Below are 25,924 nucleotides of genomic sequence, written 5' to 3'. Positions count from 1 at the left end.
TTTGTATTTCCCTGATGATGAGTGATGTTGAGCATCTTTTCATGTGTCTATTGGCCATCTGGATGTCTTCTTTAGAAAAGTGTCTTGGGGCACCTGGGTGGCTCAGTCGGTTGAACTTCTGACTTCAGCTCAGGTCATGATCTTATGGTCTATGGGTTCGAGCCCCGCGTCGGGCTCTACTGACAGCTCAGAGCTTGGAGCCTGCTTCGGATTCTGTGTCTCCTTCTCTCTCTGCCCCTCCCCCTCTCACGCTCTGTCTCTCTCTGTCTCAAAAATAAATAAAAACTAAAAAAATTTTTTTAAGAAAAGTGTCTTTTGTTTGTGTCTTTTGCCCATTTCTTCACTGGATTATTTGTTTTTTGGGTGTTGAGTTTCATAAGTTCTTTATAGATTTCGAATAGTAACCCTTTATCCAATATGTCCTTTGTAAATATCTTCTCCCATTCTGGGGGGTTGCCTGTTTTGTTGACTGTTTCCTTCAGTATGCAGAAGCTTTTTATCTTGATGAGGTCCCAATAATTCATTTTTGCTTTTGTTTCCCTTGCCTCTGGAGACATGTCAAGTAAGAAGTTGCTGCAGCCAAGGTCAAAGAGGTTGTTGCCTGTTTTCTCCTCTAGGATTTTGATGGTTTCTTGTCTCACATTTAGGTCTTTCATCTATTTTGAGTTTATTTTTGTGTATGGTGTAAGAAAGTGGTCCAGGTTCATTCTTCCACATGTCAATGTCCAGTTTTCCCCACACCATTTGCTGAAGAGACTGTCTTTTTTTCCATTGGGTATTCGTCCCTGTTTTGTCAAAGATTAGTTGGCCATACATTTGTAGGTCCATTTCTGGGTTCTATATTCTGTTCCATTGATCTATGTGTCTGTTTTTATGCCAGCACTATACTGTCTTGATAATTACAGCTTTATAATACAGCTTGAAGTCCAGAATTGTGATGCCTCCAGCTTTGGATTTCTTTTTCAACATTACTTTGGCTATTCTGGTTTTTTTCCAGTTCCATACAAATTTTAGGATAGTTTTTTCTAGCTCTGAGAAGAATGCTGGTGCAATTTTGATTGGGACTGCATGGAATGTGTAAATTGCTTTGGGTAGTATTGACATTTTAGCAATATTTGTTCTTCCGACCCATGAGCATGGAATTTTTTTCTATTTCTTTGCATCTTCTTCAATTTCTTTCATAAGCTTTCTGTAGTTTTCAGTATGCAGATATTTTACCTCTTTGGTTTAGGTTTTTGCTTTTATTTCTTATACATATGGTGTCGTATCCAAAGAAGTCATTGCCAAGACCAATGCTAAGAAACTTTTGCCATGTGTTTTCTTCTAAGAGTGTTACAGTTTCAGTTTTTAATCCATTTTGAGCTAGTTATTGTGTATAGTTAAGATAGAGGTCCAATTTCATTCTTTTCATGCAAATAGCAATTTTCCCAACATCATTTATTGAAAAGACTATCCTTTCTCCATTGATTATTCTTGGATGTCTTGCCAAATATTAGTTGATCATATATGAATGGATCAATTTCTGGACTATTGATTCTATTCCATTCGTCAATGTGCCTATTTTTATGTCAATACCATACTGCTTTGATCACTGTAGCTTTGTAGTATAGTTTTCATTCAGGTATCGTTAAGCCTCAGTTTTGTTCTTTCTCAAGATTACTTTGACTATTCAGGGTCTTTTGTGGATCCATATGAATTTTAGGATAGTTTTTTTCTATTTCTGTGAAAAATGCCATTGGAATTTTGATAGGGGTTTCACTGAATCTATATCTACATGGCTTTGGGTGGTATGGACATTTTAACAATATTATGATCCATGAAGATGGGAGATCTTTCCATTAATCTGTCTTTTTTAATTTCTTTCATTAATGTCTTATAGTTTTCAATGGACAAATCTTTCATCTCCTTGGTTAGATTTATTCCTTGGTATTTTATTGGGTTTTTTTTTTTTTTGGTACTATTGTAAGTGTAATTGTTTCTTAATTTCTTTCAGAAATTTTGTTGTTAGGTATAGAAAGACAACCGATTTTTGTAAGTTGATTTTCTAAGCAGAAATTTTATTGACTTTGTTTATTAGTTCTAACAGGTTTTTGGCTGAGTTCTTAGGGTTTTCTACATATAAGATCATGTCATACGCAAACAGACAATTTTACTTCTTCCTTTCTAATTTGTATGCCTTTCATTTCTTTTTATTGCCTAATTGCTATGGGTAGCACTTCTATACTTGGTTGAATAGGAATAATTGGTGGGGGTGCCCTTATCTTGTTTCTGATTTTAGAGAAAAAGCTTTTAGCTTTCATCATTGAGTATGAAGTTAGCTATGGCTTTGTCATATATGATCTTTATTTTATGAAGTATGTTCCTTGCATACCCCATTTGTTGGGAGAATTTATCAAGAAATGGCATTGAGTTTTGTTAAAGCTTATCTGCATCTACTGAGATGATCAGATGATTTTTATTCTTGATTTTATTAATGTGAGATATCACATTTATTGATTTGTATATGTTAAAACATCTTTGCATCCCACAGATAAAACCTAGTTGACAATGGGGTCAATTTACAAGGGAAATATACAAATTACCTAAATATACAAAGCAAATACTACAAAACTGAAAGGAGAAATACATAGGAAATTTCAATATTCCACTTTGGAGAATGGATTGAACATCTAGACAGAAGATCAACAAGGAAACAGAGAACTTGAACACTATAGACCAAATGTGCTGAGCAGACATACACAAAATATTCCATCCAACTATAGCAGAATACACATTCTTATCAAGCACACATGGAACATTCTCCAGGACAGATCATATGTTAGGTCACAAAACAGGTCTCAAGGATGTTAAAAGATTAGAATCATACCAAGTGTCTTTTTCTGTCCACAATGGAATAAAACTAGAAATCAATAGAATGAGAAATTCTCAAATGCATAAAAACAATATATTCTTTATATATATGTATTATATTTCAATTGAGGCCACAGAAATAAAACAGTTCAAAAAAAGACTAATATGAGCAATTATATGCCAAACTGTATAACCGAGAATAAATGCATAAATTCCTGGAAACACACAACTGACCAAGACTGAATCATGAAGAAACAGAAAATCTGAACAAATCTATAACTAATAAGAGATTGAACGAGTAATCAAAAATCCCTAAACAAAGAAAAGCTGGAAATCAGATTGCTTCACTGTTGAATTCTACCCAACATTTAAAGAATTAACACCAATCTATCTTAAACTCCTCCAAAAAATTAAAAAGTAGCACTTCCAAACTCATTTGTGAAACCAGCATTACTCTGCTACCAAAGCCAGATAAAAACACTACAAGATAATAAAACTACAGGCCAATATCCCTGATGAGTTAAAGACGCTAAACTCTTCAACAAAATAGTAGCAAACCAAATTCATACACCATAACCTAGTGGGATTTAACACAAGAGTGCAAGGATAGTTCAATGTTAAAAAAAAATCAATATGATGCATCACATTAACATAATAAAAGATTAAAAGTACATGATCATCTTAACAGATGCAGAAAAAGCACTTGACAAAAATTCAACACACTTTCATATTAAAAAAAAAAAAAACTAAACAGACTAGGAGTAGAAAGAAATGACCTTAACATCAAAAAGGTCATATATGAAATGTCTGTGATAATATCACACTCAAAGCTAAAACCTCTTAGGAACAAAGCAAGTATGCCCACTCTTAACATTTCTATTCAACACAGTACTGGACCTAGCCAGAGCAATTCTACAAGAAAAATAAGATATTCAAATAGGAAAGAAAGAATTAAAATGATTTTGGCTGGCAGATAATATGATCAAATATGTAGAAAATCCTAAAGATTACACACACACACACACACACACACACACACACACACACAAACAGTTGGAATAAATGCATTTAGTAAAGTTGCAGGATACAAAAATCAATATACAAAAATCAGTCTCCTTTCTATATGCCAAAAAAAAAAAAAAAAAAAATCCTGGGGTGCCTGGGTGGTTCAGTCGATCAAGTGTCTGACTCTTGATTTTGGTCCAGGTCATGATCTCACTGTTTGTGAGATCAAACCCTGAGTCAGGCTCTGTGCTGAGTGAGGAGCTTGCTTGGGATTCTTTCCCTCTTTCTCTCTCTGCCCCTTTCTGCTCATTCTCTCTCTCACTCTCCCTCTCTCTCTCAAAATAAATAAACTTAAAAAATAAATATAAACAATCCAAAAAGGAAATTAATAATCCCATGTAACTGCATTAAAAACAATAAAATATTTAGTAATAAACTTAACCAAGGAGATAAAATATTTGTACCCAGAAAACTGTAAAACATTTGTGAAACAGATGGACATAAACAGATTCACATAAATGGAAAGACATCCCCTGTTCATTGATGGAAGACAATACTGTTATCATGCCCAGACTACCCAAATTTATCTACAGATTCAATGCAATCTCCATCAAAATCCCAATGACCTTTTTGTACAGAAATAGAAGAAACAGTCCTAAGATTCATAAGAAACCACAAAAAACCCAAATAGCCAAAATAATCTTGAAAAAAAAAGAAGCTGGAAGACTTATACTTTGTGTTTCAAAACATATTACAAAACTATAGTAAGCAAAACAGTATGGTACTAACATAAGGACAGACACATAGATCAATAGAACAAAATGGAGAGCCCAAAACTAAACCAACACATATACATACAGTCAACTGACCTTTGACAAGGTTGCCAAAAATATACAATGACATATCGGCTCTTCAATAAATGTGTTGGGAAAACTGGATATCTACATTCTAAAGAATAGAATTTATTGGACCCTTATCTTACACCATACACAAAAATTAACTCAAAGTGAATTAAAGACTTAAATATAAGACCTGAAACAGTAAAGCTCTTAGAAGAAAACATGAGGAAAACCCTTCTGGACATTTGTCTTGGCAATTATTTCTTGCATAGGACACCAAGAGAACAGACAACAGAAGAATAGAAAAGTGGGATTACAAACTAAAAAACTTCCACATGTGGGGGCCAACATGGTGGAGAAGTAGGGGGAAATCCATAATTCCAGCGTCTCTCAAACAAAAAAGTGTAGAAGCCAAAGGACTTTGAACACCAGAGCCTGGGAGGAAAAGAGACGGAATCTTCTAGGAATAAAATGGGAAAGCTGGAAAAAAAGAGAGGTGGGTAACTGCGAACAGGCAGAGATAAAAAAAGGCCATGTGGGCATGGAGGGGAGAGACCCCCTTCTGAGGAGACACAAAAAGAAGAGAAAGAGCGGCTAGGGAAGTGCAGGACCATATCTGGACAGGAGAAAGACCTCAGACTGAGACTGAGAGGGATCCAGCCGGCTCCCTGTTAGTGCACCTGGGGAGGAGGGGAGTCAGGCCTGGGTGCGGCGTAGGTCAGAGGCTGAGTCCACAGCTGGAGAAAGCAGTTCCCTCCCTGGAGGGCTGCGTGATAGCACAGAACCTGCCTGCGTCTGCCACCCCCAGGCACAGTGGCTGGGCTGAGGGTACATCTGCAGGAGGATAAGGCCACTGTTTCCCTGGAATGCTGTAGGAAGGATAAAGCCTGCCTGTGTCCACCCCCCTGGAGGCTGGTAGAGGCGAGGGCAGCGGCTCAGTCTGCAGTAGGAGAAGTCAGACCTCCCTGAAGTGCAGTGGCACAGACAAAGCCAGCTGGGACCACATATTGCAGCACTAAGAGGCGCCTCCCCAGGGCCAGAGCTCATGGAGTGGGTCTTTGAATCCTAGCCAAGTGCAGAGTCAAAGGAGTTGGCAGAGAGAGAAGGACCACCCAATCTCTGCCAGTGGCACAGTGAGGACGACTCAAACTGACTCCACCGGGTCCAGCTCCATGGAGAAGAGACTGGGGAATCACCATCCACCCCCCTCCTGCCCCACCACCACCAAGGCGAGGCCTCAGGGATTACTCCCAGGGCCCATAGTGGAGGTAGGTTCAGATTACGCCAAACCACGCCCCCTTGCACTGGGTAACTGCATATCCACCGGAAGGGCAGAGACCCTGAAGACAGCTACTACCTACAAGTGATGCAGCCTGGATTAACTCTAGGTCAATTCTGGATATCGAGATATATTCTCCCCCTGCCCCCATTTCTCCTCCTTATCTCTTCCCTCCCCTTAGGCTGGTTACTCTGGTTATTGGTCTGTCTAAACAAACATATTTAATCCAGTGTCTTGATACATGTTCTACGCTTCCTTCTTTACACTTTCTCTCTCTCTCTGGAATAATCAAGCCATATAGTTTCTCCATCTGGGTAACTTTATTTTCCCCGCCTCCATCTTTATTTTCCTTTCTATCTTTCCGGATTAAGCCTTTTAGTCTCTCTGCCTAATCAATGTTTATTTTTTCCTCCCCACCCCCGCCCCCGCCCCATTCCTGTTATTTCTCTCCTTGTTTGTGCTCTTCCCTTAGCTCCACCTCTACCCTCTCCTTTACTTGCAGTCGGTGTTTTGGGGTTTTTTGTTTTTATTCTTTAGGTTTTTGTTTTTGTTTGTTTGTTTGTGTTACTTATTTGTGCGTTTGTGTGGTTTTTTCCTCCTGTTTGTCTGTTTTCCTTTACAGGGCTACTCCAAGGAACAAATCAAAGCACACCTGGTGGAGGGTCCATAATATTGCTACGAGTAGGGTAATAAAATAACCAAAGTCACAACAACAGAGAGCAAGTAACAATCTCCAGAAAAAAACCTCCTGAAGCGCCAGGCCCTGGACAGTGTATGACCCTCCTTTAATATAGCAGTGCTCACAGGTGCAGAGCACACAACAAGCTTTTAAAACACATAAGGGACAGAAAACTAGCCAAAATGATGAAACGGAAGAATTCTCCTCAAAAGAAATTCCAGGAAGTAGCAACAGCTAAAGAATTCATCAAAACCGATTTAAGCAATATAACGGAACAAGAATTTAGAATAATAGCCACCGCTGGGCTTGAAAAAATTAATCGCTGTGCTTGAAAAAAGCATAGAGGACAACAGAGAATCTATTGCTACAGAGATCAAGCGACTAAAAAATAGTCATGATGAATTTAAAAATACTATAAATGAGGTGCAAAATAAAATGGAGGCGGCCACAGCATGGACTGAAGAGGCAGAGGAGAGAATAGGTGAATTAGCAGATAAAATTATGGAAAAAGAGGAAGCTGAGAAAAAGAGAGATAAAAAAAATCCAGGAGTATGAGGGGAGAATTAGAGAACTAAGTGATGCAATCAAACAGAACAATATCCGTTTCATAAGAATTCCAGAAGAGAGAAAGAAAGGGGCTGAAGGTGTACTTGAACAAATCATAGCTGAGAACTTCCCTGATCTGGGGAAGGAAATAGGCATTGAAATCCAAGAGGCACAGAGAAGTCCCTTCAGACATAACTTGAATCGATCTTCTGCACTACATATCATAGTAAAACTGGCAAAATACAAGAATAAAGAGAGAATTCTGAAAGCAGCTAGGGATAAACGGGCCCTAACATACAAAGGTAGACACATAAGGGTAGTAGCAGACCTATCTACTGAAACTTGTCAGGCCAGAAAGGAACAGCAGGAAATCTTCAATGTGATGAACAGAAAAAATAAGCAGCCAAGAATCCTTTATCCAGCAAGTCTGTCATTCAGAATAGAAGGAGATGAAGGTTTTCCCAAACAAACAAAAACTGAAGGAATTCGTCACCACTAAACCAGCTCTATAAGAGATCCTAAGGGGGAGTCTGAGTGAAATGTTGCAAGGACCACAAAGTACCAGAGACACCACTACAAGCATTAAACCTACAGATATCACAATAACTCTAAACTCGTATCTTTCAATAATAACACTGAGTGTAAATGGACTCAATGCTCTAACCAAAAGACATAGGGTATCAGAGTGGATTAAAAAACAAGACCCACCTATTTGCTGCCCACAAGAGACTCATTTTAGACCTGAGGACACCTTCAGATTGAAAGTGAGGGGATGGAGAACTATCTGTCATGCTCCTGGAAGTCAAAAGAAAGCTGGAATATCCATACTTATATCAGACAAACTGGACTTTAAATTAAGGCTGTAACAAGAGATGAAGAAGGGCATTATATAATAATTACAAGGTCTATCCATCAGGAAGAGCTAACAATTATAAATGTCTCTGCACCTAATTCAGCAGCCCCCAAATATATAAAACAATTAATCACAAATATAAGCAACCTTATTGATAAGAATGTGGTAAATGCAGGAGACTTTAATACTCCACTTACAACAATGGATAGAACATCTAGACAGAGAATAAATAAAGAAACAAGGGCCCTGAATGATATCTTGGATCAGATGGACTTGACAGATATATTTAGAACTCTGCATCCCAAAGCAACAGAATATACTTTCTTCTCACATGCACATAGATCACATACCGGGTCACAAAACAGCCCTTAATAAGTATAAAAGAATTGAGATCATACCATGCATGCTTTCAGACCACAGTGCTATGAAACTTGAAATCAACCACAGGAAAAAGTCTCGAAAACCTTCAAAAGCATGGAGGTCAAAGAACATCATACTAAAGAATGAATGAGTCAACCAGGCAATTAGAGAAGAAATTTAAAAATATATGGAAACAAATGAAAATGAAAATAGAAGAATCCAAACACTTTGGGATGCAGTGAAGGCAGTCCTGAGAGGAAAATACATTACAATCCAGGCCTATCTCAAGAAACAAGAAAAATCCCAAATACAAAATCTAACAGCACACCTAAAGGAAATAGAAGCAGAACAGCAAAGACGCTCCAAACCCAGCAGAAGAAGAGAAATAATAAATATCAGAGCAGAAATAAACAATATAGAATCTAAAAAAACTGTAGAGCAGATCAATGAAACCAAGAGTTGTTTTTTTAAAAAAATAAACAAAATTGATAAACCTCTTGTAAGACTTCTCAAAAAAAAAAAAAAAAAAAAGAGGACCCAAATAGATAAAATCATGAATGAAAATGGAATTATTACAACCAATCCCTCAGAAATACAAGCAATGATCAGGGAATACTATGAAAAACTATACGCCAACAAATTGGACAACCTGAAAGAAATGACATATTCTTAAGCACCCACACACTTCCAAAACTCAAACAGGAAGAAATAGAAAATTTGAACAGACCCATAACCAGCGAAGACATTGAATCAGTTATCAAAAATCTCCCAACAAATAAGAGTCCAGGACCGGATGGCTTCCCTGGGGAATTCTACCAGACATTTAAAGCAAAGATAATACCTATACTTCTCAAGCTGTTCCAAAAAATAGAAAGGGAAGGAAAACTTCCAGATTCATTCTATGAAGCCAGCATTACTTTGATTCCCAAACCAGACAGAGACAGAGCAAAAAAAAGAGAACTACAGGCCAATATCCCTGATGAATATGGATGCAAAAATTCTCAACGAGATACTAGCAAATCGAATTCAACAGAATATAAAAAGAATTATTCACCATGATCAAGTGGGATTCATTCATGAGCTGCAGGGCTGGTTCAATATTCACAAATCAATGTGATACATCACATTAATAAAAGAAAAGATAAGAACCATATGATCCTGTCAATCGATGCAGAAAAAGCATCTGACAAAATTCAGCATCCTTTCTTAATAAAAACCCTTGAGAAAGTCGGGATAGAAGGAACATACTTAAACATCATAAAAGCCATTTATGAAAAGCCCACAGCTAACATCATCTTCAGTGGGGAAAAACTGAGAGCTTTCCCCCTGAGATCAGGAACACGACAGGGATGTCCACCCTCACCGCTGTTGTTTAACATAGTGTTGGAAGTTCTAGCATCAGCAATCAGACAACAAAAGGAAATCAAAGGCATCATAATTGGCAAAGATGAAGTCAAGTTTTCACTTTTTGCAGATGACATGATACTATACATGGAAAACCTGATAGACTCCACCAAAAGTCTGCTAGAACTGATACATGAATTCAGCAAAGTCGCAGGATACAAAATCAATGTACAGAAATCAGTTGCATTCTTATACACTAACAATGAAGCAACAGAAAGACAAATAAAGAAACTGATTCACAACTGCACCAAGAATCATAAAATACCTAGGAATAAAACTAACCAAAGATGTAAAAGTTTTCTGTATGCTGAAAACTATAGAAAGCTTATGAAGGAAATTGAAGAAGATACAAAGAAATGGAAAAACAGGGGCGCCTGGGTGGCTCAGTCAGTTGAGCATCCGACCTTAGCTCAGGTCATGATCTCACGGTCCGTGAGTTCGAGCCCCATGTTGGGCTCTGTGCTGACAGCTCAGAGCCTGGAGCCTGTTTCGGATTCTGTGTCTCCCCCTCTCTCTGACCCTCCCCTGTTCATGCTCTGTCTCTTTCTGTCTCAAAAATAAATAAACGTTCAAAAAATTAAAAAAAAAAAAAAGAAATGGAAAAACATTCCGTGCTCATGGATTGGAAGAATAAATACTGCTAAAATGTCAATACTACCCAAAGCAATCTACACATTCAATGCAATCCCAATCAAAATTGCACCAGCATTCTTCTCAAAGCTAGAACAAGCAATCCTAAAATTCATATGGAACCACAAAAGGCCCCGAATAGCCAAAGTAATTTTGAAGAAGAAGACCAAAGCAGGAGGTATCACAATCCCAGATTTCAAGCTATATTACAAAGCTGTAATCATCAAGCCAGCATGGTACTGGCACAAAACAGACACATAGACCAATGGAATAGAATAGAGACTCCAGAATTGGACCCGCAAAAGTATGGCCAACTAATCTTTGAGAAAGCAGGAAAGAATGTCCAATGGAAAAAAGACAGTCTTTTTAACAAATGGTGCTGGGAGATCTGGATAGCAACATGCAGAAGAATGAAACTAGACCACTTTCTTACACTATTCAGAAAAATAAACTTAAAATGGATGAAGGACCTGAATGTGAAACAGGAAACCATCAAAACCCTAGAGGAGAAAGCAGGAAAAAACATCTCTGACCTCAGCCACAGCAATTTCTTACTCAACACATCTCCAGAGGCAAGGGAAACAAAAGCAAAAATGAACTACTGGGACCTCATCAAAATAAAAAGCTTCTGCACAGCAAAGGAAACCATCAGCAAAACTAAAAGGCAACCGACAGAATAGGAGAAGATAATTTGCAAATGACATATCAGATAAAAGGTTAGTACTCAAAATCTATAAAGAACTGATCAAACTCAACACCCAAAAAACAAATAATCCAGTGAAGAAATGGGCAAAAGACATGAATAGACAGTTCAAAGTAGACATCCAGATGGCCAACCAACACATGAAAAAAAGTGAAACATGAAAAAGTGACACATGAAAAAAGCTTAACATCATTCATCATCAGGGAAATACGAATCAAAACCACAATGAGATACACCTTACACCTATAAGAATGGCTAACATTAACAACTCAGGCAACAACAGATGTTGGCAAGGATGCAGAGAAAGAGGATCTCTTTTGCATTGTTGGTGGCAATGCAAGCTGGTGCAGCCACTCTGGAAAACAGTACGGAGGTTCCTCAAAAAACTAAATATAGAACTACCCTATGACCCAACAATTGCACTACTAGGTATCTATCCAAGGGATACAGGTGTGCTGTTTTGAAGGGACACATGCACCCCAATGTTTATAGAAGCACTATCAACATAGCCAAAGTATGAAAAGAGCCCAAATGGCCATCAATGAATGAATGGATAAAGAAGATGTGGTATACATATACAATGGAGAATTACTCAGCAATCAAAAAGAATGAAATCTTGCCATTTGCAACTACATGGATGGAACTGGAGGGTATGATGCTAAGTGAAATTAGTCAGTCAGAGAAAGACAAAAATCATGACTTCACTCATATGAGGACTTTAACACACAGAACAGATGAACACAAGGGAAGGGAAGCAAAAATAACAGGGAGGGGGACAAAACAGAAGAGACTCATAAATATGGAAAACAAACTGAGAGGTACTGGAGGGGTTGTGGAAGGAGGGATGGGCTAAATGGGTAAGAGGCACTAAGGAATCTACTCCTGAAATCATTGTTGCACTATATACTAACTAATTTGGATGTAAATTTTTAAAAATAAAAAATTAAATTAAAAAAAAAAAAAAACAGAAGACATCCAGATGGCCAACAGGCACATGAAAAGATGCTCAATGTCACTCCTCATCAGGGAAATACAAATCAAAACCACACTCAGATACCACCTCACACCAGTCAGGGTGGCTAAAATGAACAAATCGGGAGACTATAGATGCTGGAGAGGATGTGGAGAAATGGGAACCCTCTTGCCCTGTTGGTGGGAATGCAAACTGGTGCAGCCGCTCTGGAAAACAGTGTGGAGGTTCCTCAAAAAATTAAAAATAGATCTACCCTATGACCCAGCAATAGCACTGTTAGGAATTTACCCAAGGGATACAGGAGTGCTGATTTATAGGGGCACTTGTACCCCAATGCACTTTCAACAATAGCCAAATTATGGAAAGAGCCTAAATGTCCATCAACTGACGAATGGATAAAGAAGATGTGGTTTATATATACAATGGAATACTACTTGGCAATGAGAAAGAATGAAATCTGGCCATTTGTAGCAATGTGGATGGAACTGGAGAGTGTTATGCTAAGTGAAATAAGTCAGGCAGAGAAAGACAGATACCATATGTTTTCACTCTTATGTGGATCCTGAGAAACTCAACAGAAGACCAGCAGGGAGGAGACGGGGGAAAAAAAGTTACAGAGAGGGAAGGATGCAAACCATAAGAGACTCTTAAACACTGAAAATAAACTGAGGGTTGATGGGGGGTTGGGGGAGTGGGTGATGGGCATTGAGGAGGGCACCTGTTGGGATGAGCAACAGGTGTTGTATGGAAACCAATTTGACAATAAATTTCATATTAAAAAATTTTTTTAATAAAAAATAAAAATAAAAAAACTTCCACATGCAAGAAAGTAATTGAGCAATTAATAGAGTGAAAAGGCTACCTCTGAAATGGGAGAAAATATTTTCAAACAATATATCAATAAGGGATTAATTTCTAAAATATATAATTAACCCCTACAACCAAATAGCAAAATACCAAATAACTTTAAAAATGGCAAAAGACTTGAATAGACAGTTCTCCAAAAAAAGACATAAAAATAGCCAACAGGTATATGAAAAGATGTTCAACATCAGTAATCATCACGGAAATTAAAATCAAAACTGCAATGAGATATCACTTCATACCTGATAGGAAGGTCATTATCAAAGACAACAACAGAAAATAAATGTTGGTGAAAATGTGGAGAATTGGAACCCTTGTTTACTACTGATGGGACTGTAAAATGATACAGGTGCTATGGAAAACAATATGGCAGATCCTCAAAAAAAAAAAAAAAACAGAACTACTATAAGACCCAGCAATTCCATATTTGGGTATTTATCAAAAAAAAAACTGAAATAAGGATATTAAAGAGATACTAGAATTCCCATGTTCCTTGTACCATTATTCACAACAGCCAAGATGTAGAAACAACCCTACTGTCCATCAATGGATGAACAAATATAATGTAGAATATACATATAATGGAATATTACTCAGCCATAAAAAATGAAGGAAATACTGTCATATGCTGAATGAAACCTGAGGACATTATGGTAAGTGAAATAAACCAGATACAGAAGACAAATACTACATTCAAATGGCATCAAGTAGTCAAACCCATCAAAGCAAAAGTAGAATGGTGGTTGCCAGGGGTGGTGGAGGGAGGAAGTGGGGAGTTGTTATTTGATGGATATAAAACTTCAGTCATGCAAGATGAAAAAGTTCTAGAGATATACTACACACCACTATATTTATAGCTAATAATACTATACACTTAAAAACAGGGTTAATCTCATGTTGTGTGTTTTTTTACCACAATTTTTTTAAGTGCCATAAGAAGCCAAAGGAAGAACATGTCTAAGAAAGGATGTGGGGTCAAACACATCAAATGATTTTGAAAGATCAAATAAGATGATATAGAATTAACCATTAGCTTTGGCAAAATACAGATCACTGACAAACGTGATAAAAACAATTTTAGTGCCAGTGGTAGGGAAATAATGAGATTAGCATGGAATAAAGAGAGAAAAGGAAGAAACTTCAAGACAGAGGAGTTGTTTTTACAAATATCAGAGAGAAATAGTACAGTGGAGAGAGAGGCTGGTATGGAGCCAGAGGGCTTTTTTTTTTTAAGAGGAGCAATAATAACATATGTTTGTATACTGACTGGAGTGATCCAGTAGAGGTAGAGAAAAATAATGACACAGGAGAGAGAGGGGATGAATTTGGGAGTAAACTCTGAGGAGATTTAAGTGGATGGGATCCAGACCACAAGTAGAGAAGGTGGACTTAGGGAGGAACATATCCAGGGCTTTCTCTTACATAAAGAAAAAGCAGAATGTGTAGAAACCAGTGCAGGTAGGTTGCTGGGCTAATGATGGGAAACTGAGGAAGTTCTTCTCTGTACGTATATTGTGTGTGTGTGTGCGTGTGTGTGCGTGTGTGTGTGTGTGTGTGTGTGTAAAACATAAGATGAGGTCCTAAGTTTAGAGTGAGGTGGGAAGGAGCAAGTTGATTTGAGGAGCAAGAAGAAATATGAAATTATCATCTTAGAGAACAGGGAAACTAATTTACTGGGGATGTACAATAAGATACACGGTCAGAAATTTCTAGTGAGTTGAGGCATCCAGGCTATGTAATTTTTCCACCAGTAATGTTTAGCCACTGAAGTTTTCTGGGATTTAAATAAGTTTAAAAAAAAATAGAGGTTAATGAAGTTGAAGCTTTTCCAGGTAAGCAGATAGAAAGAGTGAGATAAGAGAAATAAGGACATTTTCAAGACTGGGACTCTAATGCTGGACCCAAGGAATTTGAACAGATACAAGGAGAAATAAGGACCTGAGGGTGTGATCAAGACTAAACAAAACAGTTCTTTAGCCTTCCCTTCTAGCAACTTTCAAGTCAGTATCTTCACATCCCCCTGACCACCTACCCCAACCCCCAAACACCGCCTCTCCCCTACCCTTTCCTGGGAGAAAAGCTCAGGGCAAGACATGGCAGGAGTATGTTTAGAGCTAACTCTACAAAAAACAGCCCTGGACTTCCTCCTCCTCCTCTCCCTCCCCTTGCCCCTCCTCCTTCCACAGTGCAATGTGGCCTGAGACATGCATTGAGATAAGTTCCCATTTGCCCATTAGGACACCTTCAAGCACATCTTCCTCTTCGCCACCCAAGAAGCCAGAGGGGACCTCCAGGAAAGCCTAGCAGGCAACTAAGATTACCCATTCATCTTAGTCCACTTTTCTTCATGAAGTAAATTCTCCAAGTAGATCAAGGAACACAACTATCATTTATAATGTTGACTAAGGATAAACATGGCTGCTTCGTAAAAATTAATTCACAGGAAGAATTCTATGTGAAACATAGTATTGGCTGGCATTTAAGATAGAGTGGTAACAGAGTTGTCCATTCCCAGGGTCTGTGATGAAAGATAGGAACATAACAAGAGCACATCTAACAAATCAATGTGCCATCTGCTTCAGTACCTGGCCTCCGGAGGTGACTAATCCTGGCTGCTTCTCAAGAATGTTTAACCATCTCCTCCTGCCCCTCTTCCTGACCCATCTTCCTCTCTTAATAGAGCATAATAAAAACATATGGCTCTGTAGAAAGCTTCTGGCAGCAGAATTCCATGTGAACCATGGTAAATTTCTCTCTCACTTTTTCCTGCCTTCTGGAATATATGATTTAGGCATTTTTCTGGCCCCCAATCTTCTAAGATGGATCCTAACCCCACCCAGAGAAGGAGAAATAAGAGAATATATAAACTTCTTGAAACTATCAAGTCCCATGATTGTATCCAGAAGTTCCTTGAGTGCTCATCAAGATGACATGTTCTCCGGTTTCCCCAAACTAATGCTTTTAGGTAAGAGGCAGCTTCATTAGTCGTAATAGGTAAAAATTTCTATATTAACAGAGCTGACTCCTTTGATCAACAATAAAACATGTGTATACATATCTATGTATGCATGAGATTTAAACTTTTAAGGCTCAGAGTACATCAATTACTCTACTCTTCTGCTTTCAAACAACGGCAGTGTCAGCAATTACCTTAGGTATGTCAGTTTATTTGGCTCTATTTACATTGTTCCAGGCTGCTCACCAAAAACAATATAGACCCCAGCTGCATTCCTACTCTGGACCCGTCCGGAGGAAGGATTAATTAGGTAGCACCCACCAGAGGTCTACTTACAGGGCAGAGGGAAAAGACAAGCTTCTTGGAAAAATAGTTAAAGTCGATTACCACTATATGTGTGTACACACACATGTGCGCATGGAGAGTGGGCTAAAATTGAGAATAATTCACAGTAAGGAACAAAGTCTATCCTACATATTATCTTCTATTTTATAAACTCATACCTGAGTTCTAGGGTGAGGGGGCAACAACAAAAGAATCAATATAGATTCAGAAAGCTCTTTTGCTGACATCCCTGCTAGGCAAAAATATTAAAAGTTTCTGTCAATGTTGGCATTCGTAGCTCAAGCAGTGATGGCAGACCAGGTCAGAAGTTGGCATCAGCAGCTTCCACAATAGGGAAACCAGTTCTGGGAGCCTCTGACCACAGTGGAATCCAGGGCCTTTTTGACACACTAACATCCTCCACGTTGGGTCTCTGCAGACATAGCTCTGGCCGTGGCGGGATTGTCAGCAGCAGTGGTATTGTGGGTATAAAAATTGTGGAAGCACAGGTCCTGTAGATGTCCAATCAGCAAAAGTGACAACTCCTTAAAGTGTCCTCAAAACAGGAAAGAAGAAAAATGGCGGATACCACGTATGTGGTAGCCCCCAAAATCAGCTTAAAAAGCATACTTAAGAATTTTACCAGGGATTTCTAGAACTATGTGGAAGTCCGTTAAAGAGGTGTCTGGGAAGTATCAAAACAGACAATTTCCCCATGATTCTGATTTTACTTTGGGAGTGGCAGGGTTTAGGAAACCCTACCTTCTGTGTCCCTGGGTCTTCTTTTATTAGTCTTCCCCCGTGAATATTCCCTATGTTACTGCTGATATATGACACTCAGCAGTCATATTCCTCTTCTTTGTAATTCACTCTCTATTTGGATTGGGTAGGGTTGGCATCAAATATGAGAAAATAAACTCTAAGTAAAGATATGAGAAATTTGCATAAGGGTAAAGTGTGTAAGCCTTAACCTGTAAACATTGTGTTATTCATTGAAGCAATTTGAGGATTTTTAAAAATTTTAACTGTTTTAGAACACAGATTATGTTCAACAACTAAAATTCAAGTAAGTGAATTATAACCATATTTATATATCTATTCCATGTCAACCATGCTTCAAACAAATGAGGCATGGTTTGCAAAATAAACAAGATCAATCATTTCCTTTTTTTAAGTTTATTTATTTTGAGAGAGCACACGCTGGGAGGGGCAGAGAGAAGGAGAGAGAGAATCTCAAGCAGGCTTCACACCATCAGCACAGAGCCCAATGTGGAGCTCGAACTCAAAAACCGTGAGATCAAGAGTCAGACACTTAACCGACTGTGCCACCCAGGCACCCCTCAATCATTTCCTTTTTAATAAAACATCAATTTATTGTTCACCTATGGTTTTGATGGCTTTCTGATGCTGATAATTTAACACATTTTGCATTCATGATACCACTATTACTCAAGAGCAACACTGAAAAGTTCTAGCTTATAGATAAATTGAATGAATCTGTAACCTATAAATACAATAATAGTAGCTGAGCCTGTAACATAACGAAGAATGACACCAATGGACAACGAACCAACACAGGGTGGTTTCCTAAATTGTCATTAGTGACCACAAGCATCACCAGATAGGATGATTTTAAGTGCTGTTGATGGCTGATAGCAGTACTTTAAGGAAATGAGGGGAAAGGTTTTACATTTATCACAGCGACCTAATTTGAACACTTAGGTAGCAATTAAGTCACATTTATGTTCAAGGTGCATGAGGAACTATAATATCAGCTTATCAGTATGTTCCCAACCTGGGCCATTAGCCTGGAGTCAAATACCCATATTCTGGCTCTAAGCCTGATTGTAAATTGGAACGCTCATAAATAGACTGCATAGTCCAATAGAAAGAGCTTACTCAAAAATGTATATTTAAATTTGGCTCTGCCACTTACATAAAGGATCTCTTTAAAGCTACCCTAAAGCAGTGTTTTTCAAACTTTAAATGTATATATAACAAGACCTAGGGAGGGGAGCACCTGGGTGGCTCAGTTGGTTAAGTGTCCAACTTCGGCTCAAGTCATGATCTCACAGTTTGTGGGTTGGAGCTCCGCGACAGGGCTCTGTGCTGACAGCTTGGAGCCTGGAGCCTGCTTCAGATTCTGTGTCTCCCTCTCTCTCTGCTCCTCCCCCGCTGTGCGCTCTCTCACGCACTCTCTCTCAAAAATAAATTAAAAAAAAAAAAAAAAAAAAAACAAGACGTGGGGATCACATAAAATGCTCATTGTAATTAAACTGGTCTGAGGGGTGGAGTCTGAGCTCCATTTCTACAAGCTCCCCTATTCCTTCCCTGCTTCCTGGACCAACTTTGAGTGGCAAAGCCTTGGAGGTTTACTGATAGAACATGTAGAAAACATGTGTGTACATGAGAAAGCATTTTGTAAAATGGCATCAGGATCACTTTATATTAAAAGTTGGTGATTCAGTTCAACTCATCAAGAAAAGTCCTAGAATAAATTATGTTCCAGATATTTAATTTTTCATTTTTAGCAAAATCAAAAACAAAACTGGGAATTGGAAAGGCAACACAAGAAAGATATTCATCCTAAACAATTTTGTTGCTTTTGTTTGCTTTCCAGGATTAATCTCAGTGTCACCACCCTGACTAAAATTATAGGGAAAAAAATTTGCTTTTTAAAAGAAATTTGTACAATTAGACCCAATCCTAGATATGTCCTGTAGATGGTCTCATCCCAATCAAAACAGAAATAGTAAGTTACAAGGAAAAGGAAAAAGACAGCTGGCTCCAGAAATACTGGCAACAAGAAGAGATCGTTGTAGGGAAAGACATTAAAAACTAATAAAAGCAGACACAAGAACACAGAAATCAGGACCATATAAACATCTAATTTCTCTAAGTAAAACTGCTCTTTTTCATTGCCATTGGCATTTTCTGGAAGAAATGAACAAAATCAACAGCATGATTATTGATTTCCAAAGTATTTCTGTGTTCCTTATCGAAAGTTTAAGCGTTGGTTTAAACCCTGACCTGTGTACACAGAGGGCAGGAGAGACCAAAGAAAGAAGCAGCCCCCCCCCCAGCCTGGTAGGTGGCAAGTTTAGTAAAGCAAGAGAACCTACATACAAGGCTTGTCTTCAGTGGCCTCAAGAAGAGTACATCTTTTTTTTTTTTTTTTTTTTTATTTTTGGCACAGAGAGAGACAGAGCATGAACGGGGGAGGGGCAGAGAGAGAGGGAGACACAGAAGAGAAGAGTACATCTTTGCACCCACCCACCAGAATCTTAGAGGCCTTACCCAGATTCGGTCACGTGTACTGCCAGATGGTCTCAATAACAACTTACTCTCTTAAGGCAGCATCCTTGAAAAGGGCTCCAGGTGTGGAAAATACATTCCAAGGATAGGGGTGGGGTAAGGAGCCTCTGATTGTGGGGTCCATCTTGAGGTCTCCACTTCTCCATGAACTCCTCCAATGCCAAGGAAACATACATCCTCTCTGAATTCCAATACCACATATTTTAGCCCATCTTTCATTGTCACTTGGTCAGTTTGCTTCATTATGTGAAGAAGATTTTCACCACATATCAGAAAACGCACAGCCGATCCCTCCCATGGAATAAAACCCTGCCCGATGTTTCAAATTTTGGACAGAATGACTACCTATCATAGACCCAGATCACTAACACTTTACCCAGATCAAGCAACAGCTTGCTTGCTCCAATGATGGATCTCTTTACCATGGTTCTGGAGGCACCATGATTATAGAGTTAGAACTCTACTGTAATGATGCCAGAAATTCATCAGACTCGCTCTCACCTGAATTTTATAGTCTGTCTTTCTGTTTGCATCTCTGTCGATCCTCTCTCACCTGCCCATAGTGAGAGGAAGTATCATTCATAACCCAAAATGCCAGGATATTGTTTAAAGAAACATGTATGAATGAAAATTTAGTTTGGTGTCATCAGAGGCTGGAAGAAATGACGAATGAGACTAAAATCTGAGTAACTGTCAACGTATTCTGACAGTACCATTCTTTTGAAAAGTAGACTAGAAGTAAAAACTACTAATACTAACTTAATTCCTTAGGCCAGTCAATACCAAATCATGACGCCATTTAAATGCAAAACAGCCAGTAAGCGATTTGGTTCTGAAAGCATTAAAGACGCAGACAGGAGAGAAATGTTTAGAGATGCCAGAACTGCACTCATGGTGGGGAATATCACGCACCTGCATATTGTTCTTTGCACTAGCCCTGAATAATCTGGGTCAGCTGCCCCAAGAGGGTAGTCTCATTATCAAGCAGCTCTTCACTCTCTGGTTGCTTCACCTAAGAAAACCTGAACTTAGTGGATGACCGAGCAGGCGTTCCCTTCCACAGAAACACTTGTATGGTGCATCAGGAGTGGTTTTAAATGGTGGAGATAATTACTTAATTCAAGCTGCAGCAACTGGCCAAGTAAACATGTAGCAGCCAGGAAGCTATTAGCATGATTTTAAGGCAATTATTCCATTAGTGTTTAATAGTCTCCAATTAGTCTTCTGTATCAAAGTTTGAATGTCTTTTTTCCTCCAGAAATTCTCACAGTTGAGCAATGCAGAAAAGTACCAAACCCATTTTTACACCTAGATTTATATATATGGATCTACCAAACCTACTTTACAAAATCCTGGGGAAATTCAGGGGTGTGGATTTGGCAAAACATTTTTTTTTCTCAGAAGTATTGGGGGTGAGAATGGGATGCTTTGCAGGGGATTCGCTTTGAGTATAATATTAAGAAGGGCTGGGAAATCAGTGAAAATTCCCACTGTGTCCAATGTCACAGTACTAGTACTATATTCAAAATGGGTCTCATGTGAAGCCTCCCAGTCTCACCCCCAATGCCTCTACTGGAAGACAAGCAGAATATCAAAGTCTCTGACCTCAGGTTTTCACTTTGACTCATGGGAAGAAAAGGAAAATTGCCCTGTATCCTGCTAAAGCCTCGTTCCTTGTCCCCTCACCCTGGTTAGTAGTTCTTGCCACTGAGTCATCCCGATACAAATCCCAATGCGTTTCCCTACTAAAAGTCTTAGGAGACTTTCCCCAAGGACCACTTTAGGGGCCAGATCATTTATCTGATGGTACATCATTTGCCTTCACTGAGCTGCATCTATGAAATGGAGTTAATAGAAACAGTGTGCTTCATGAGGTTTGGGGAAGGATTATGTGATCTGGTGTAAATACTATGGCTTTAAAAGGTGAAGAATTAGAGACATGTAATATAGATTCTGACATAGTGTCATACCATCCCTCAGAACTAGCAATGTGAACTTAGGCTTTTAAACCCCCTGCATATCTGGTGAGTCATCTATCAGAAGGCTGGCATCAGAGTCCTTGCCTTTATTACTTTCTATGTGTACAGAAATGCTCAGGTGAGATCATATGAAAGCAACCGTCTACAAGCCAAATAAAAAGAAAAGATAGGAACGCCTGTGGAAGTGAGAGTGAAATTTTGCCAACAAAGTTGTGCACTTTCTATCGTCTCCTTCAAAAGAGCAATCTGGAGGCTCACCCGGGTCTCAGGGTAAGTGCAGGGTGGAGAAGCTGGGTTGTTCTTTTCCTCGGGGATACCTGGGCTCTTGGGAAGCAACCTCTTGAAGAAGGGCAAAAGGAGACAAACCCTTCCTTCAGGGGTTGGCCCTCAGAATGCAACCTGTGCCTGTCCTAGGAGCCAAACATCCACTTGACTAACCACCACTGATTTGAGTTACTGATCAATTCCAGCGCTGCTGGCTAGATACAGCCTGTTGGGATTTTTCAAAAGAACCCTTCTCTCTTGTTTTTTCTCCTTTCCTCTTTATTATGTCTTCCTCCAGTGGCTGAGAGGGGGCGCTGGATGGGGCAGGTCAAGAGGAGATAGACCAGAAGGGTGAACTTGATAACCAGGCTGAGCTCTGGGCTAGGGATGAACTACCTTTGGGTAAATTGTCCTTTAGCCGGGTCCTGGAGGGATCAGACATCTGCACCCGCAGCCCAAGTGAAGAGTCAAATTGGTAACCAAGTATGGCCGTGGCCCCAGCTCTCACCGTAGTAGTCCGCCCTGAAATGTCCCTCTCTCTTGCACACCTGAGCTAGGGGCTACTGAGCGCTCCCGCCCCAGAAAGCTGCCTAGTTCTCTGGTCTAAACCGCGCGCGCCATGCTGAAGACTCTGGATCCCTCGCGTCTCTTCCTCGCTTTGCCGGACTTCCTTCTAGGCTGTCTGGACGCTCGCACTGTCCGCTTTTTCCCCTTTGGTTGACCAGTTCATCGCACCCTCGGCCGCCGCTCACGCAGGTTTCCCTGCTGGTCTTCTGTCCCAAGCAACAGACGCTCGGTCCGCAAGGGTTTGCTTTCCTGACCCGGACGCTACACGACGCTAACAGCACTCGGAACGCAATCCAGACGGTGACCACGCGGCCAAGCCCGCCGGGTCCACGCAAACCGGGAAGCGGCGCCCCTCCGCCCCTCGCTCCCTTCAGCTCCCCGTCAAGGGCAGTGGTCACGCCGCCGCGGGTCCCCGAACTTTCATCGCTCTTCGGGAAGCGCTTTGTCTCTTTAAAGGAGACTGGGGACGAATATTAATGGTTCGGGTAGGTTCTAACCGAGAAATCTACCAAATCCGCTCGACTCCGTGACAGGGATGGAGTCGGAGGTCCACGAGCCGGAGCCGAGCCCTCGGACGCCAGCTCGCGCTCCCCGCGCACTGTCACCCCGCAGACCCAGAAATCGCCCCCGCCCCCCCCCCCACCCCGAGTCTAGGAGGAAAACCGTGGGAGGGGGCACGAGGAGGACCCTAGGGCCGAGGCTTCCCCCTGCTCCAGTCCTCTCGCACAGCCTGCCTGCTTCCACAGCCCAGTGCAACAGCAGTCACCTTGACTCGCCGCGCCACGGTCCCCAGAGGTTTGCAAAACGCCAGGAGGCCCGAGGCTCTCAGCGCGCGCTCGCCTGGCCGGAGACCCACCCCTGGGGACGAGCTCCTCTCCCTCGGGCAGCGTGGCAAGTTACCACTCCGTGGCAGATCATGCAGGGCGGGGCGGGTGGAGCGCCCCGTCGGCAGCCTCTGCGCGCCTACCTGGGATGGCTAAATTGGTGAGGGGGATGCTGTGGATGCTGTCCGGCAGAGTTGCCATCCAGTCGGCGAATTTCAGCTCGCTCTTCCCCTGAGACGAGGCCATCGTGCCGGTCGGCGTGCCGCGCGCTGGTCCCCACACTCCCGGGCAGGCTGGCAGGCTGCTGCCGCTAATCCAGTGTTTGCTCCGGCCCCGCTAGAGTTTACACTCCGCTCTGCGCCACACCCACAGGATGGCGCAGACACATGCTAATTTTAATAATTATTCAAAACACCCCGTGCTCCCCTAGTGCCTCCGCCAGACTCCGCCGGAGCTTTTGTTCCTGACGTCCGTGCTCGGCTTTCTGCTCTCTCCCCTCCCTCCCCGCCTCCCTCCTCCCGTCTTATCCCTCCTATGCGTCTCTGCCTTTTCTCGCCATTCTGCAGCTTTCCTTGGCTTCTTTGTAACTTGGTTCACCCAGCTGCTTTGTCCAGGGTCTTGCTCGGCCCTTTGATGTGACTTCCTGGTCCAGTCTGGACGAAAGACAGTCCGGTGGTTGAAGCTAAAATCCTAGTGGACTTGGGATGCTATCGCCTCCTGGGGAGCAGACTCGCCTAGTGGCTCTCAGGACTTTCCATTCTTACCAAAGAGCTTTCCTTTTTTATAAGCTACAACAGGTTGTGCCTCTTCTCAGCCGGAGCCCACAGCCCTGCGTATAACAAAATGGTGGTCTTTAATCACCATTTGCCTAATTTGGGGAATGGTTGGCAATTGTGCTGTAGGCGAAGAGCAGTAAATTCCAGGTGGTTCCTACTTAATTCCTGATACCCTGTTCCAGACGTTTCAAGGTAAAGAAGCATTTCAACCCCTTCGTTTCTGGGATCATGAGAAATCTGTTATCGCCATGGGAAAGCTATGTCCTCTGTCTCGTTTTCACGGCACTCAGGACAAGGCTAGAGCCCAATGATAGAAGAAAATCACATTTCCTGGTGACATACTGTGATTATTGCCAGTACCATTTGGTGGAATTTATTTGGCAACGTTCAAAATGATTTATGCGATTGTCTGATTTTTCATTCCTTGGCAGACTAGAGAGATGTGTCTCTCTCAGGAGAAATCACTCATTGAGCCTCCAAAGAACTGTCTTGGTCCACCTGCTCTCAGATGAGAAAGAGAAGGGAAAGTTTTACAAACATGATGAGTCTAAGGATGGCCTGAGGAATGTATAAGTGATGCACTGAAAATTGGCTAGGTCTTTGCAACCCAGAGAATGTAGATGCAACACGGTACCTCTGTTCTGTGATCCAGTGGTGTGTAAATCCTGTTCCTAAAGTAAATGCTATTCGGTTGGGGAAATGAAAACAAGGTGAGAGAGAGAGCTGTCAAACCTGGGAATGATCATTTCATTTCAGTAAACTCTACAGCACTAAAAACCACAACTAAAGCTTGTTTATCATATGAAGATGCATAACCCAAAGAATATTGACTCCAAATGGGGAGCACTGGGAGAAGGTTGGAGAGAAGAGATCAGTCCCCATCCTTGTGATCAAATTTTCCATTCCTGCCTAGAATCAGATCATAGCTGCAAGAAGACATGGCAGGGTTATCTTTAAGAATAAGGTAGAAACGTCCTGGGATTTTTTTTCCTAAGGCAAATCTTAATATTCTTGCTAGCCTAGTAGGAGCCCACATATCCTTTTGATTAGAGTGAATAATTTAGCTCACTGTAAGATTCTACAAATACCACCCTTCTGACTAATGTTGGTGCTCTGTGGGCATCATGGCAGGGCCATGATAGGAGCTCAGATCTGGAATCAGCTGCTCTGTCTCTGAGTATGTTGGGCAAGTCTTCTAGTCTCTGTCAGCCCTAGTTATCTCCATTATAAAATAGTGATAATAACTCAGAGATTTGTAGTAAATCTTCTAGGGGCATATATGAAAAGCTTTGTTATCAGCAAAGCAGCATATGAAATGTGAGATTTATGTTTATTCAGACAATAACATATGTCTATTTTATTGCCTTTTCTATAATTACAGAGTATTCATCTTCAAGAGAATGAAATAATTATTGAATCTTGGGAATATTTTTTAATAGGATACACTTTAAAAATATGCCCTGCTCAAGTATGTTGAACTTATGTGTCTCTAAAAATTTACAAACATTTTTTATTATTTTTTTAATGAAACCACTTTAAATGTTGAGGAAAGTTGTCTCTATAAGGAATTGTACACTGTATCTTTTGGTAAAGCAAACAATCCCTCTCCTATTTTATCTGCTTTAAATTCCAGAATTTTTAATATATTGATTTTGCATAAAACTTCACATTTCTCAGCATGCAATCCACCAGAAAGGACAGGGTTGAAAGTTGATAGTTCTGAATTTCTTTACCAGACTTATAAACAATCTTTTAGGCAACTTTATGACCCAGTTTCCTCATCTTTCTATTACCAGTACTGCTACCACTTACTAAATGACATTAAGAAAATCATGTGATTTCACTGGGTTTTACTTTGCCCACTGTATAAGTCATGGTTCTCTGCATACACACACACACACACACACACACACACACACACACACACACACACA

At 40.4% G+C, this 25,924-nt stretch overlaps 1 protein-coding gene across 4 annotated transcripts in view; it reads right to left on the bottom strand.

The window, feature by feature from the left end:
• The window catches only part of PLCXD3 (phosphatidylinositol specific phospholipase C X domain containing 3), a 176,085-nt gene extending 152,058 nt beyond the window's left edge, over positions 1–24,027 (bottom strand). For 3 of the 4 annotated variants that reach the window (XM_049648129.1, XM_049648130.1, XM_049648132.1), the window contains exon 1: positions 23,358–24,027. In XM_049648129.1, coding sequence (XP_049504086.1) covers positions 23,358–23,460 — 103 coding nt within the window. In that variant the 5' untranslated portion in view covers positions 23,461–24,027. The remainder of the gene's footprint in view (positions 1–23,357) is intronic. The other variant, XM_049648131.1, reaches the window with a different exon arrangement.
• Positions 24,028–25,924: the final 1,897 nt, after the last annotated feature.

This window comes from Panthera uncia (genome assembly GCF_023721935.1).
Source record: "Panthera uncia isolate 11264 chromosome A1 unlocalized genomic scaffold, Puncia_PCG_1.0 HiC_scaffold_17, whole genome shotgun sequence".
Taxonomy (NCBI): domain Eukaryota; kingdom Metazoa; phylum Chordata; class Mammalia; order Carnivora; family Felidae; genus Panthera; species Panthera uncia.
Note: the sequence above shows the minus strand (reverse complement) of the source record. Positions and strands in the feature narration are given on the sequence as shown.